The sequence below is a fragment of the Rattus norvegicus genome, chromosome 1 (genome assembly GCF_021556685.1).
Source record: "Rattus norvegicus strain SHRSP/BbbUtx chromosome 1, alternate assembly SHRSP_T2T, whole genome shotgun sequence".
NCBI classification, from domain to species: domain Eukaryota; kingdom Metazoa; phylum Chordata; class Mammalia; order Rodentia; family Muridae; genus Rattus; species Rattus norvegicus.
In genome coordinates this window covers 248,127,909-248,144,956 of record NC_141534.1, presented here as the reverse complement: position 1 = coordinate 248,144,956, position 17,048 = coordinate 248,127,909, and the positions used below count along the sequence as shown (strand labels likewise).

Here is a 17,048-nt window from a genome sequence, read left to right as displayed (position 1 = left end):
TAACATAATTCTTAAGGAATGAAGGCTCACATCTGACAGCTAATTAAATATATTTCCCTAAGAAGTGAATAGTGAAGCCAAAGTGAATATAAAAACCCAATTAATGGTCACAATTTTACTGCACATAAGCCTCTGATGACAACTTCTTTTACAATGTCAATGATTAGCAAAATATCAATTTCTTAGATAAAAGGACTGAATTAATGCACTGCTTATTTTTTGCATCAACCACTTTATTTTTCTTACTTTTTTTTCTTTTGGAGATACAGTCTATGTGGCATACATTTTCTCTGCTTTACAATCCCCCTAAGTGCTGGGGCAAGTACCATCATTTGTACTTCAAAAATAAATGTTTAGGTATCATTAAAAGTTTCTAAAGAAAGGTACTGACTCAGAAATGGGTTTCAAATTCATGCTAATGTAGTGAAACTCAGACCTTGTTTATTATCGGAAGTTGAGCTTCTGGTAGTGAGGAGATTGGACATTTCCATTAAACACACAAGTAAAGACTTGGGCAAACCCAACCTCCTAAGCTAAGCAACCTATCGAAGCCTGTATTTAGTGAGTGGACAGCTGAGCTTGACCCTCAACAACCATTAACTCCTTCCTAGCTGTAACTTGCAGTAGGTTTTTTTGATTGGTATAATGTCACCATCATATTTACTTTCTTAACTATTTTCCATGACCTTTCAAAGTATATATATATATATATATATATATAATGGAAAATATATAAAAGTCACAAATTCAAGACAAAATTCATCTAAAATTTAGCCAAAAAGTCAGCAGCAAGGCGCTCCTATAAATCACAGAATGCATGCTATGTTCATCATATTATACTACTGTTTGTTTGTTTTGTTTTTCGAGATAAGGTTTCTCTGTGTGACAGAACCCTGGCTGTCCTGGACTGGCTTTGTAGACCAGGCTAGCCTCCAACTCATAGGGCTCTTGCCTGTTTCTGACTCCCAAGTGCTGGGATTAAAGGTGTGTGCCACCGTGCCTAGCTCATTATATTACTCTTATATGAGTTATATTCAGTAAATAACATAAATATTATTCATTAACACTCCACATTTAAAAGTTAATTAATTAATAAAACTGGGCTATAAGGATATAACCTTGCATTTTTAATATAATGCTTTCTGGTCACACAAAAGAAAAGATAAAGCAAATGATTCTACTCTTAATTTTAAAGTTCCCTCTACAGTTTTCAGTCAAGAAAATCAGTATAACTCACAAAAACTGAACCAAAAAAGGGAAAAGAAAATCCTGAGTCTGCTTCCCAGCACCCATATGGAGATTCACAACTACCAGTATCCCAGTGCCAGTGCTGGTCTCTACATGCACTGCACACATGAGATGCACTTACATACATGTAGGCAAATCACTCACATACATACAATCAAGATGGTAGACAACATGTTTGTTTCGCATCCTAATATACAAGCAAAATAGAAAATACCAAAATTCTTAAAATAGAAAAAGTATTCAAAAGCAGAGAAAATGAAGACAGACAGGGAAAATAGAGATGGTTCCTGGAAGACAGAAAGCTACAGAGTAAAGTGGAGAAAGCCGCTGTCTGTCACGCACTACCAGAGAGCTACGGTGAGCTGGAAGCCAGCTGGAAGGGACAGGGAGGTGTGTATGAGGGCCGTGGGAATGAGAGCCGAGTGGAGAACAATTCGGGGAGAGCTGAAGCTTCAGATAAAGGAAAAGTAAAAGGAGGGGTAAGAAGACGGAGAGGAGAGGAGAGGAGAGAATGAGTATGTAGGTATAAGAATGGAGTCAGTACAAAACAAAAATATGTAGCCCTTTATTTAAGCATATTAAGAACTTGAAGCTAACAACAACAGGATATCAAATCCCATTCCTTCCACCTGGGGGACACTGCAACTGCACAGGCTGCAGTTGAAACTGCAGAAAAAAATGGCTCTACGGCCTGGACAGATGGCCCAGTGGTTAAAATCACTAACTGCTCTTACAGAGACCCATGTTTGGTGATTGGCTCCACACTACAGCCTCTAACTTTAGCTCCAGGAGATCAGAGCCCTCTTAGGTTCTCTATGGGCACCCACATGGATATGCATGGGCCCACCCGCGCACACACACACACACTCACTCACACACACATACACACACGCACACACACACTCACTCACACACACACTCACTCACACACACATACACACATGCACACACACATACACACACATACACACACACTCACACACACATACACACACGTACACTCACTCACACACACACATATACACATACACACACGTACACTCATTCACACACACGTACACACATGCACACACATACACACACACACTCACACACACATGCACACATATACACATAAACACACACACTCGCCTAAAATAATATTTAAAAAAGAAATCAGCCCTAAAAAGATGAGTCCATAACCCCATAACTAGCTTCATTCCTGCTTGTGCCAAGGAGAACCCTGAGCCATGCAACATATATATATATATCCATCCATATATATATGCGAGGGGCACACTTATTCAAAGACAGAAAGAGAATCATCAGGAATCATGAAAGGGGAGGCAGAGGAGCTGAAAAAAAGGGGGGAGCCCAAAGGCTAGGGAAAGAAAAGTAGGTAACAGCCTGCTGTTCCAACCATGGCTTTCTGGATATGGGGACCCAAAGCCATGAGGGCTGTAGGCTGCCCCAGCTGCTCTGGCTGTACTGTTTATCACAGCAGCAGAAAGCAAAATAGGATTCAGGAGTTAAAGGGTTGATACATTTCAGCCTTTTTCATAAAAACTATTTTAAAAATATTAATCTCAATACTCTTAATAAGAGAATTCCCCCATTCATTGGCCTGTGCAGTCAAGGTCAGTGTTCCAGTCAATTCTCACAGATGTCCTTACTACAGCATGTGCGTTCCATCAGTAGAATGTCGATGCTCTAAGTATGGGCCAGAATGGAGCAGGGTTCCTGTTTTGCTTTTTAACCTCTTGTCTAAAAAAGTATCAAAAACCAGGTGGTGGTGGTGCACACCTTTAATTCCAGCACTCAGGAGGCAGAGGCCGGTTGATCTCTGAGTTTGAGTCTGAGTCTCTGAGATCCTGGTCTAGAGAGAGTTCCAGGAAATACAGGTTACACAGAAACCTTGTCTCAAAAAGCCCAAAATGAATGAATGAGTGAATCTTGAATTTTTGTAAACTAGAAAAGATTATATTGATTTTCATACAAGCTCCTTTTAAAGTTTATTTCTACTTAAATCTACACTGTTAATCTCAGGGGTCCGTTCTGCTTTTAATAGAAAATTTTAGTTATCTTAGTCAAAAAATACAATGAATTAAAACCTCAACCAACTTCAACTAGTTCTTTATCGAATGATTTACAATGATTTATAATCATTGATAATAAGTAGAAATATGAAAATTAAGACTGTTTTAAAAAAGGAAGCACCCAAAAATTAAATTCTAAAATGTATTTTAGAAAGTAAACTTACGGGGTTGGGGATTTAGCTCAGTGGTAGAGCGCTTGCCTAGGAAGCGCAAGGCCCTGGGTTCGGTCCCCAGCTCCAAAAAAAAGAACCAAAAAAAAAAAAAAAAAAAAAGAAAGTAAACTTACAATTTTTGAATTTTTTTATACTTACAGGCAAGTGGGTAAATACTTGAAAGATGCTTCTCAAAAAATTAATAAGATCCATTAAATAACCACTTGCTCTCCCATCCGACTCAGCCATGGTCCAGTCGTAGTCGGCCAGCTGGACAAACTCATCAATCTTCTGATTGAGTTTGGTATATATTTCTCCTTCCGCTGCATGTCGTGCATCCTGAGAGAGAGTAAAACACCACCGGTAAGAAAAAATTACAGAAGCAAGTGTCCTTAAGCTTTTAAAATTTACTAGAAGTTTTTCATTGGTTTAACATTATAATCATTTATTCAAAATTCGGAAAACGTGTCGATTTCATGCACTGCAAAGCTGACCTGACCGGCTGTCCCGACTGCTTTCCCTTCCCATCTTACTAACGGCCTTTGGCCTTTAAGAGGCTTGTCTCAGTTTCCCTTCCTGCTGCTCTGATAAAATGCCCTGACTAAAGCAACTTAAGTAAGGATGGTTTGTTCGGGCTCCAGAATCTTCCTCCCATTACACATACTAAATCCGGGTCCCTTAAATAAGGGTATAGCATTTGCTTATAGCGTATATACATTCTCCTGTATGCTTTGTCATCTCTATATTATCGATAATACACAATACGATGTAAATGTATGCAGATTAACTCCAGCCACATTTACAGAGATCTCTTTATTTGACCTCACTGAGGCCTCTCTCCAAGTGTAGTGAAAATGGTTGGACAATTTTTCTTAAATGGAGAGGATGCCTGCAGTGGTTGATTACAGTTCTGACCCTTAAATGGTTAACCACAAATGAAATGGTAAATCCTGGAAAACAACATGCCCAGAGGCATCTTTTTAAAACTCTAACTTTGCTGGGTTTGGTGGGTTTTAATCCCAGCACTTAGGAGGCAGATCTCTGTGAGTTCTGCCAGCCTGGTCCATATAGTAAGATCCAAGGATGCATAATGAGATCCTGTCTGAACAAAACAAAACAAAACAAAACAAAACAAAACAAAACAAAACAAAACAGAAGCAATCAAACACAGCACACCAGAAAAACCTCTGACGTATTTCTGGGAAACTGGAAGGCCATATGTGTATCTAGGCCAGTGTGCACCTTCAGAAAAGGCCCGAGAGGGTCTAAGCTCTTATTTATGACTAACCTTAAAGCAGGAAATGAGAGCTAAAGCAGAATTGTTAACTTTTGTCTCCATATTTAAGGCATGCCCCAGCAATCACACAGAATCTCTTGCAAAAGACAGGGGTTTAATGATTCTAGGCTTTCAGGGAAATCTGTGTCTAATCATTAGCTGACCATCAAACTAAACAAGTGGACTTCAATGTCCACACAAAGAAAACAGACTTCCAAATGCAGTCTAGAAAAATCTGAAGGCAATAAAGTAGCAATGGGAAGAACAACAAACCCAGGATGAGTGAGATACTGATGTCCAATGCTGCCACATTACATCATTCTAAATGTCTCCTTATCAACAAAAACATGCAATAGATAGAAAAAGATGCCCCCCCAGGAAGAAAAGGCGATCTTCAGAAGAATCCTTGAAGAAGCCCAGTTACTAGGCTTACTAGACAGAACTTCACATAAATTATTCAAAATGTGTTCAAAGAACAAAAGGAAGTCTTAAAACTGTGTTCAAAAAAACGAGGAAAACATTTAAGTAAGTAGAAACTATAAATAGTCAAATTACTAAATGTATCCAGAGGTGGGAAAGACTCGTTAGAAAGGCTCAGGAGCAGAAGAAAGAAATCAATGATGAACACTGTACAGCACCTAGGCCTGCACAAACCTGCAGAGCCCCCACCCAACCACGCCTGGCCACATACCATGTCCTAAAAATACAGAGATGAACTTAAAGACCAAAAAATCAAACAACAAACAAAACATAAGCTTCATTAGGGAAGAAAGTTTCCGTCGATCTTTTTCACTAACAGCCCCATGCACCTAAGAGACTCCCAGGACTCAGTGGGGCCGACCTTAGCCAAAGCCCAACGGTGGGGAGAGGGAACTTGAAGAGTCCACCTCCAGTAGATACAGGGCCCCAAAAGGAGGGATATGGTTACCAACCCACAGTCAAAAATTTCTGACCCAGAATTGTTCCTGTCTAAAAGAACTGCAGAGACGAAAATGGAGAAGAGACTGAAGAAAAGGCTGCCCAGTGACAGGGCCAGCTTGATCCAGCTCATGGGGGGTGGCGGGGGAGGCATGCACCAAGGCCTGACACTGTTACTGATGCTATTGTGTGCTTACACACAGGAGCCTCGCATGACTGTCCTCTGAGAAGCCCTACCAGCAGCTGACTGAGACAGAAGCAGATACTTAAACCCAACCACTGGACTGAAGTCGGGGACCCCTGTGGTTGAATGAGGGAAAGGATTGAAGGAGCTGAGGAGAAGGGTGACCCCATAGGAAGACCATCAGTCTCAACTAACCAGGACCCCAGGGAGCTCCCAGAGACTGAGCCACCAACTAGGCAGCACACGCCAGCTGGTCCCCTGGCACATATATAGCAGAGGACTGCCTGGTCTGGCCTCAGTGGAAGTCTCCTGGAGACACTTGAGGCCTCAGGGAAGGGGGATGCCCAGGGGAGGGTGGGGGAGGAGGAGCACCCTCTCAGAGGCCAGGGAGAGGAGGAATGGGATGAGGAACTGTAGGAGGAGGAACTGGGAGGGGGCAATAGCTGGAATGTAAATAAGTAAAATAATTTTAAAAAGAAAAGACCCACAGAAAGAGTAAATATAAACAAATTAGTACAGACGACATAGACAGTTAAGAGACCCCTGTAGGCCAGAACCAAGCTTCACAGACCTCGAGCTCCTGGTGATAAAGCTTCACAGACCTAGGGCTCCCGGTGATAAAAAGAAGCACTGAGATGTCACCTGCTGTCCCAGTGAAGCACTACAGAGAAACACAGTACCTTGGAACTTAGTGGCTTAACATGAGCATATTACTAAGTTCCCAGTGTCCTTGGTCAAAGGACAGAGGGATGACCTTGCTCTAGAATGTCGAGCTCCGCTGGGATGACCTGAAGGATGGAAGAAGATCCCGCGTCTGGAGGTCAGCATCATCTGGAGTCTTTCACTCATGTCCCTGGCATCTGAGATGGGGGAGCTCTCCACAAGCCTGCATGGTGGAACCAGGCTCCCCACACCCGTGCTCACTTGCTTTTCAGGGGCCCAAGTGCTCCAGTCTGGCTCAAACTCAAGCCCTCCCTCCTGTGGTCAGGGGCTTGCACCCACACGCTGCTGGTAACAGCAGCACAAGACCCTCGGCCATCATGCCTGAGATGAGGGTAGAGGTTCCTGCTTTTCTGCCCTGACAGAAGTCTTACTCTATGGTTCGCCACTGTGTTCTTGACTCTTACTGTAAGCAAACACAATTCTGCCAAGGCCCAGAGATGCCATGGTTCCTCCACTGCTCCAAGAGAGAATGGCAGAGAAATTGATGGTCACTTAAAAAGGTGCCATCCCTGAAGAACAGCAAGATCACTCAATGGGTAGTGATGCTGTGTAAGATAATTAATAAAAGACAATATCAAGTGTTCCAAATTATACAACTTAACTTACTGACATCACTTACATTGAACAATTACAAAATAACATTCTGGAACGGAGCATTAGTGATTGGACAGAGGAGTCCTGTTTAGTATGTATTAGCCATAACAGTAACACACACACACCCTCTTTAACCTCCCTTGCTCCACCAGGGAGAGATAGGCTGCCCTATGCTTGTGACTCACAGAATTACACCACAGCACAGAACTACACCTTAACGATTCCACCTGGAAGTCAATTTCTCAGAGCATTTTGCCCTGGTATTCACAGTCAGACCCTTCTGCCATGCCTTCAGACTGGATCAGCAGATGAATGCTTTACAGAGTAATCCAGAACCATAAGGCGAGGCACTGCCAGAGCAGGGCCTGGAGCTTAGCGCTCAGGACCTCACTAGCCTGCCACTCCCCACCCCCAAAGGCCTCAGACTTTATTCCTGTCTTCTACCCCACCCTCTACGCACACTCAACTCCTACCCACAAGGCCCTTGCTTTCTTTGGCTGCCCTTAATGCAGGCAAGACGAGAAAGGAAGCTATGCAGCAATGTTCTCCTCTTACCCCTGACTGGAAGAGACCAGTGATCAGTGATCGGCCACTGGGCAGTAACTTCATCTACAAAAACTTAAAATCTGCTCTTCTCTTCTCTGCTCTCACGCCCTCTTCCCCTCTGTTGCTTCTCTCCCCATCCCCTCCCCCCTTCCCTCCATGTGCTCATGGCTGGCCTTTATGTTTCCCCTCGTCTACTCTTCTTCTCTCATTGAACCTTTCCACATTGGGGGAAAAAAAAACCGTAAAATCCAGTTCTAAGAGGCTCCTCAAAACTAAAATTATTATTTAAAAAAAAATGCTATTCTGGGGCTGGAGAGATGGCTCAGTGGTTAAGAGCAGTGACTGCTCTTCCAGAGGTCCTGAGTTCAAATCCCAGCAATGAGAGACATGGTGGCTCCCAACCATCTGTAATGGGATCCGATGCCCTCTTCTGGTGTGTCTGAAGACAGCTACAGTGTGCTCATATAAATAAATAAATAAATCTTTTTTAAAATGCCATTCTTTTAAGAGTCTACTTTAAATCTAGCTTTAAAAAGAATGCTGTTTCTTTTTTTAAAAAAACTTGTAATTTTATAACAATAAAACAAAAGTTATTAGTTTACATTATCTTGAAAATTTTTAAATATGGGATGATTAAAATATTAACTAAAAATTAAAGAACCAAATACCGAGGTTATGAAGAAAAAGAGTAAGTTTTAATCTGAAGGTGAAAAACATATGACAATAAAATCACTTGCATTTTATTCAAATGACGGAATTAAGTGTGGTTTCTGGACTGAGCACAGTGACGCATACCTTTGATCCCGGCACTGGGGCACTGATGCGACTTGCCAGGGCTACACAGTCAGACCTCGTCTCAAATAAAAACATCGCGTGCTTTCTGGACTTAGTGTTCAGAGAAAAGGTGTCAAGATTGCACTGGTTGCTTGTTTCATTTTGGTTTGGGGAAAGAACTAAGCAAAAACGAAGCAAAGTGTTAGAAACTCACTGCTTTTGTCTCTGCTGCTGCCAAGAACTCTGGTGATGTCGAGAAGCTCTGCTTCTCCTACACTGTCTACGCTGAAACAAACTTTTCTCACAACTTCTTTTAAAAGAAGGGGGAAACAGATTTTAAGGTGTTTGTTAACGCCTTCCGCAGAGTGTAATAGCCAGCCAAGAGCTCTGAGTAAAACTCCTGACTGCTGAGGAGAGAAGAACAGGACAACATTTGAACGGACAGACGTCTCCAAGCACCAAGGGTCTCAGCATTTTATAATCCAGACAAGCAAAACCACTGGGAAGTACATGTGCCCCTGACCCAGCATGAAATGACACCATTATATACTCTTCATAGAATGTAAAGATTCAGCTTACAGTTCCTCCTTTGCTTGTTAAAGAAACAGTGCCCTCTAGGGGCAGAAACACATCTAGCATAATGTGCTGATCTTTCAATGTATGAAAGTGTTCTCCTACCGTTATCAGTGCCTTGCAATCAAAGGTGTGAAGCAGAGCCCCCTGAGGAACAGCCTAACACACGCAAGTTCCTGCACTCCAGGACTGTAAGCACACATGTTCTGAATGAAAACTAAGCAGTACCAGCTAAACACTGTTAGTCAAGAGCTGGGACTCTCTATTGGTTCTTCTTTAAAAAGCCCCCAAGTATGATTTTAAAATCATCCCGGCTCCAACCACAGCTACCGGTTGGGAAGGGCTGACCTGGAGCTCGCTCCAAGGATGGATCCTGATGAGGTTAGCTGACTAGTAATTCTCATGTGACCGGCAGAGCCTCGGGACAGCCAGGGTGTGGGTTTGGAGCTGCGGCTAGGGGGCCACTCTACTAGCAGGGGAGGTCCTAGAAGGGACACTTGGTCACCACGTAGAGTTTGGAGATGAAGCCACACTTGTGCAGATCACAGCTAACAGAGGAAGAGACCTTGGGTCCTTGACGACTGCCCACCCACTCACCCACCCACGGGCAGCCAATGTCAACCTCAGCTGAAATCTGCTCAATCCTTGGACATTTCCGTCACAATGAGCACAAACGTTTCCCACCGCTGTAATTTTTCTGTTGCTTTTTTAGAAGTGGGCCTTGATTAATTAGTCAATTGATTAATTAGTCAACTGATGCTAAAAACAGAGGGAAAATAGATGAAAACAACAATAGATTCCGATGTCAGTCGTGAGAGTAGGAATGTGACAATGGGATGGGCACAGAGAGGAGCCAACTTAAAAGGCATGCATTTTACTGTTCAGTCAAGGAGACAAAAATTAGACTGCTCCTTTCCTTATGTTTAGTATAACTTTATCATTAAAAAGTGACCAATCTCAAATACCTAAAACATTTTGAACAATGCAGTAAATCATCTGAAAAATCTTGCATTTTATTTTTAATTTTTTTAAATTTTTAAATTTTTTGGGTTTTTTTTTGATTTTTTTTTTTATTAACTTGAGTATTTCTTATATACATTTCGAGTGTTATTCCCTTTCCCGGTTTCCGGGCAAACATCCCCCTCCCCCCTCCCCTTCTTTAAGGATGTTCCCCTCCCCATCCTCCCCCCCTTGCCGCCCTCCCCCCAACAATCTAGTTCACTGGCGGCTCAGTCTTAGCAGGACCCAGGGCTTCTCCTTCCACTGGTGCTCTTACTAGGATATTCATTGCTACCTATGAAGTCAGAGTCCAGGGTCAGTCCATGTATAGTCTTTAGGTAGTGGCTTAGTCCCTGGAAGCTCTGGTTGCTTGGCATTGTTGTACATATGGGGTCTCGAGCCCCTTCAAGCTCTTCCAGTTCTTTCTCTGATTCCTTCAACGGGGGTCCTATTCTCTATTCAGTGGTTTGCTGCTGGCATACGCCTCTGTGTTTGCTGTATTCTGGCTGTGTCTCTCGGGAGAGATCTACATCCGGCTCCTGTCGGCCTGCACTTCTTTGCTTCATCTATCTTGTCTAATTGGATGGCTGTATATGTGTGGGCCACATGTGGGGCAGGCTCTGAATGGGTGTTCCTTCAGTCTCTGTTTTAATCTTTGCCTCTCTCTTCCCTGCCAAGGGTATTCTTGTTCCCCTTTTAAAGAAGGAGTGAAGCATTCGCATTTTGATCATCCGTCTTGAGTTTCATTTGTTCTAGGCATCTAGGGTAATTCAAGCATTTGGGCTAATAACCACTTATCAATGAGTGCATACCATGTGTGTTTTTCTGTGATTGGGTTACCTCACTCAGGATGATATTTTCCAGTTCCGACCATTTGCCTATGAATTTCATAAAGTCATTGTTTTTGATAGCTGAGTAATATTCCATTGTGTAGATGTACCACATTTTCTGTATCCATTCCTCTGTTGAAGGGCATCTGGGTTCTTTCCAGCTTCTGGCTATTATAAATAAGGCTTCGATGAACATAGTGGAGCACGTGTCTTTTTTATATGTTGGGGCATCTTTTGGGTATATGCCCAAGAGAGGTATAGCTGGCTCCTCAGGCAGTTCAATGTTCAATTTTCTGAGGAACCTCCAGACTGATTTCCAGAATGGTTGTACCAGTCTGCAATCCCACCAACAATGGAGGAGTGTTCCTCTTTCTACAGATCCTTGCCAGCATCTGCTGTCACCTGAGTTTTTGATCTTAGCCATTCTCACTGGTGTGAGGTGAAATCTCAGGGTTGTTTTGATTTGCATTTCCCTTATGACTAAAGATGTTGAACATTTCTTTAGGTGTTGCTCAGCCATTCAGCATTCCTCAGCTGTGAATTCTTTGTTTAGCTCTGAACCCCATTTTCTAATAGGGTTATTTGTCTCCCTGCGGTCTAACTTCTTGAGTTCTTTGTATATTTTGGATATAAGACCTCTATCTGTTGTAGGATTGGTAAAGATCTTTTCCCAATCTGTTGGTTGCCGTTTTGTCCTAACCACAGTGTCCTTTGCCTTACAGAAGCTTTGCAGTTTTATGAGATCCCATTTGTCGATTCTTGATCTTAGAGCATAAGCCATTGGTGTTTTGTTCAGGAAATTTTTTCCAGTGCCCATGTGTTCCAGATGCTTCCCTAGTTTTTCTTCTATTAGTTTGAGTGTATCTGGTTTGATGTGGAGGTCCTTGATCCACTTGGACTTAAGCTTTGTACAGGGTGATAAGCATGGATCGATCTGCATTCTTCTACATGCTGACCTCCAGTTGAACCAGCACCATTTGCTGAAAATGCTATCTTTTTTCCATTTGATGGTTTTGGCTCCTTTGTCAAAAATCAAGTGACCATAGGTGTGTGGGTTCATTTCTGGGTCTTCAATTCTGTTCCATTGGTCTATCTGTCTGTCTCTGTACCAATACCATGCAGTTTTTATCACTATTGCTCTGTAATACTGCTTGAGTTCAGGGATATTGATTCCCCCTGAAGTCCTTTGATTGTTGAGGATAGTTTTAGCTATCCTGGGTTTTTTGTTATTCCAGATGAATTTGCAAATTGTTCTGTCTAACTCTCTGAAGAATTGGATTGGTATTTTGATGGGGATTGCATTGAATCTGTAGATTGCTTTTGGTAAAATGGCCATTTTTACTATATTAATCCTGCCAATCCATGAGCATGGGAGATCTTTCCATCTTCTGAGGACTTCTTCAATTTCTTTCTTCAGAGGCTTGAAGTTCTTATTGTACAGATCTTTTACTTGCTTGGTTAAAGTCACACCGAGGTACTTTATATTATTTGGGTCTATTATGAAGGGTGTCATTTCCATAATTTCTTTCTCGGCTTGTTTCTCTTTTGTGTAGAGGAAGGCTACTGATTTATTTGAGTTAATTTTATACCCAGCCACTTTGCTGAAGTTGTTTATCAGCTTTAGTAGTTCTCTGGTGGAACTTTTGGGATCACTTAAATATACTATCATATCATCTGCAAATAGTGATATTTTGACTTCTTTTCCGATCTGTATCCCCTTGACCTCCTTTTGTTGTCTGATTGCTCTGGCTAGAACTTCAAGAACTATATTGAATAAGTCAGGAGAGAGTGGGCAGCCTTGTCTAGTCCCTGATTTTAGTGGGATTGCTTCAAGTTTCTCTCCATTTAGTTTAATGTTAGCAACTGGTTTGCTGTATATGGCTTTTACTATGTTTAGGTGTGGGCCTTGAATTCCTATTCTTTCCAGGACTTTTATCATGAAGGGATGTTGAATTTTGTCAAATGCTTTCTCAGCATCTAATGAAATGATCGTGTGGTTTTGTTCTTTCAGTTTGTTTATATAATGGATCACGTTGATGGTTTTCCGTATATTAAACCATCCCTGCATGCCTGGGATGAAGCCTACTTGATCATGGTGGATGATTGTTTTGATGTGCTCTTGGATTCGGTTTGCCAGAATTTTATTGAGTATTTTTGCGTCGATATTCATAAGGGAAATTGGTCTGAAGTTCTCTTTCTTTGTTGGGTCTTTGTGTGGTTTAGGTATAAGAGTAATTGTGGCTTCATAGAAGGAATTCGGTAGGGCTCCATCTGTTTCAAATTTGTGGAATAGTTTGGATAATATTGGTATGAGGTCTTCTATGAAGGTCTGATAGAATTCTGCACTAAACCCGTCTGGACCTGGGCTCTTTTTGGTTGGGAGACCTTTAATGACTGCTTCTATTTCCTTAGGAGTTATGGGATTGTTTAACTGGTTTATCTGTTCCTGATTTAACTTCGGTACCTGGTATCTGTCTAGGAAATTGTCCATTTCCTGTAGATTTTCAAGTTTTGTTGAATATAGGTTTTTATAGTAAGATCTGATGATTTTTGGAATTTCCTCTGAATCTGTAGTTATGTCTCCCTTTTCATTTCTGATTTTGTTAATTTGGATACACTCTCTGTGTCCTCTCGTTAGTCTGGCTAAGGGTTTATCTATCTTGTCGATTTTCTCAAAGAACCAACTTTTGGTTCTGTTGATTCTTTCTATGGTCCTTTTTGTTTCTACTTGGTTGACTTCAGCTCTGAGTTTGATTATTTCCTGCCATCTACTCCTCCTGGGTGTATTTGCTTCTTTTTGTTCTAGAGCTTTTAGGTGTGCTGTCAAGCTGCTGACATATGCTCTTTCCTGTTTCTTTCTGCAGGCACTCAGCGCTATGAGTTTTCCTCTTAGCACAGCTTTCATTGTGTCCCATAAGTTAAATTTTTTGTTTTTTCAAGACACAGTCTCTCTGTGTAGTCCTGGTTGTCCTGAAAGGAACTCCATCTGCACACCAGGCTGGCCTTGAACTCAGAGATCTGCCTGCCTCTGTCTCTGCCTCCCAACTACTGGGACCAAAAGTGTGCGCCACCACACCCAGCAAAATGGTGTATTTTAAAGGCTAGGAAGATGCCTCTATTTGGTCCCAGGCCAAGGGAGGGCCTGAGTTCCAGTCCCCAGAGTGGGTGCCACGGCATGCATCTGCAATCCCAGAGTTCCTCCACTGACATGGGACACAGAGCCTGATGCTCCCAGCAACAAAGCAGTCCCTTGTCTCAGAGGACAGCCCGGCTGGCCCAAGCGCTTCTGAGGAGTTGTCTGTCTCGCTGAAGTAGTGCCGGGATTAGACACACACTGCTATCTCCAGCTTCTTGTGGGTGCTGGGATCTGAGCTCAGGGGCTCATGCTTGATGATGTCATCTGGCATGGAACAGCCAATGGGACAGCAGGGGAAGAACTGCCCGGAGTGTAGATGGGGTGGAACCCTCAACATCCTGGGACTCAGAGGGACAAAAGAGGAAGGAGGAGGAAGCCTGGGAGCACAGAACTGCATTTGAGCTGCCACGGGGTGAGCCACTCTACACCACCATGTGGGTACCACCATGACGCCTGGCCTCATCTTAAGCCCAAACAATGAAGCCAAGGAACCTTGGATTCAAACTATAAGCCCCAAATAAGCCTTTACTGCTTTAACTGGTTCTCAGGGACCTATCACAGCCACAGAAAGCAAGTACCACAGCCAATGTCTCATTTACAGCTCAAGATTAATAGAGTAAGAAAATGGGTCATAAAAACCATGTGAAATTACTTAATCTTGTATTCCTCTCAAGACACCCTTAACTGACGAAACTCAGCATACCCCCGGCTTCAAACAGAACTCTTTCATCCAGACAAAGGGAAAACTCGCATTTATTTTTCTTCAGATCAGAACCACAAAGCAAACCTCATACTTCATTTTAAATTTCCAAATCCTCATGTACCATTATCAAATGAATGAAACACTAATGAAAATCCGGTTAGTCTAATACAGCACTGCCATTTGTTGTCAAACCATGAACAAACTATATTACATAAGACCAAGACTTTAAACAAGATCCTTAAACTGCCAGGAGGAACTCACAACTGATGTCATCATAGGCAATGATTATCTCTAATGCTCGATGTTTAGAATATAATAAAAATTTATCTTCAATTTCTTAAAGGTTTTCTATAATAATTGAATGACAAGTTTTGGTTAGATCTTACGTACCTTAAAAGTAGAAAGTCCATAAAGTCTTGTGGTGTGAACGGTTTCTTGAGAAATATTTGTAATGTTAGTTATAAAGTCCTCCAGGTATTTGCAAGCCTGCTCCAGGTGTGTTGTGTTTATGATAATTTGCACCAGCTACGAGACATGGAAGCCACAGTAAATACAGGTCACACCGGTACAGGACCGCCTGATTCTAAAAAACTCCGTCATTACTTCCAGCCTGCCTCTGTTACTTCTGCATAATTCCAGCAAGACGAGATACAACTGATTTCAAAACTCTGCCCTAAATACTGCTTGCGGGCATTTATGTTGTCTTAAAAATATTTACATTTTATGAGTCCACAGCCAATTATTTTGAAATGACCTTCCATGGCAACTGTGGGTCTCATACACGTAACAAGTACAAATTGAGGATCCCAACTGTCTGTGAAGTCTGAGGTCTACGCCCTTCAAACCTCCAGCTGTCTACTATGCCCCAGGGAAGCTTTTCCCTCACGTTTCTTGATTTTTTAAAAATATATGTGTCTTATTTGCATGTAGGCTTGTACACCGTGCACATTAGGCCAGAAAAGGGGGTCACATCACCTGGATCTGGAGCTACGGATATGGTTAGCTGCCATTTCAGTGCCTGGAAGTGAACCGGGTCTTCTGCAAGGACAGCAGTGCTCTTAACCATCCAGCCATCCCCCTAGCTCCTCTCTCTCAGTTCTTGGATTGATGCTTTTACTTTTTGAAAGTCTTTTTACCTTAATAAACTGTAAGTGCAAAGCTACTCTACAGAATATTTTACAGCAATTTATAATTTTTTGTTATTTTATGTGTATGGGTGTTTTCTCTGCATGTGTGCCTGTGCATGACATATGTAGTGTGCCTGGGGCCCACAGAAGCCAGAAGGAGTTATCAGATACCCTGAAACTGGCTACAGATGGTTCTGAGCTGCTGTGTGTGTGCTGAAGTCTAACCCAGGCCTCCTGCAAAAGCCGTGTGTGCCACCTCTGAGCCATCTCTCCAGCCCCAATTCTTTCACAGCAAAACATCGGGTCATTATTTCTTCTTACCTCTGTCAAACCTATGTGAGGTTTTCTAATGAGGTTCAGTAAGCAGCTACTCAGAATCCTGGTCAGCAGCAGATTTGTTGACTTCCTAAGCATATCGTCTATTTCTGTAGAGCTAAAAACAAACATCCACATGGATAAAGCTTTCTAAGAGTGAAATCAGTCATACACTCTCTATAATGTAATGTATCTCACTAAAGTAATTTTCTGTCCTATCTTTTACATCATATATAAATCATGTGTCCCTCTGGTTTATTCTTTATGAATGACAGTAACTCATTAAGCTACAAACTTCAATTTCATTTTAAGGGGGATCATTTCCCATAAAACAGAATGTTCACTTATGACAATTTAAATTATCAAGTCAATTGAGACAAAAAAAAATGAGGTTCATTATACAAAGCACTATTATAATTCCATTGTGGAATAGTCACTTTGTGAAGTACTTTATACACAGTCATAGCTAAAAGTCACTTTTAAAATAAGGCGACAGCCTAGGGGTGCACTCAGGGTGAAGTGCTTGCCTGGGCATATGATGCCACATGAATGCCAGAGCATGTGCTGTGCGCTACATTCTGCAGCACCTCTGGTCCTTACCTGCTCATTCCAGGGAGAACTCCTACCCACAGCTGGGATAACCAAGTCTCTAGGCACTGCCAATTGTAGGGGACAGTGGGCAGCAAAGAAAACCAAAATTACCCCATTAGAACTCCTGCCTTAAACAACGGTAAAATGTTAACAGCCTTCATATAAAGGTCATTCCGAAACGTTAAATTTCTATACTTTCTCCAAATTTAACAGTATGTTAATTGAATGTGAATTTCTGTATTTTAAGAACCAACATTTAGGGGCTGGGGATTTAGCTCAGTGGT

At 42.0% G+C, this 17,048-nt stretch overlaps 1 protein-coding gene across 3 annotated transcripts in view; it reads right to left on the bottom strand.

Moving 5' to 3' along the window:
- Exoc6 (exocyst complex component 6) overlaps positions 1-17,048 on the bottom strand; it is a 144,496-nt gene that overhangs the window by 65,613 nt on the left and 61,835 nt on the right. For all 3 annotated transcript variants that reach the window (XM_087584679.1, NM_019277.2, XM_087584680.1), the window contains 3 exon segments: positions 16,180-16,291; positions 15,122-15,256; positions 3,635-3,814 (listed from right to left, as the gene is read on the bottom strand). In XM_087584679.1, coding sequence (XP_087440805.1) covers positions 3,635-3,814; positions 15,122-15,256; positions 16,180-16,291 — 427 coding nt within the window.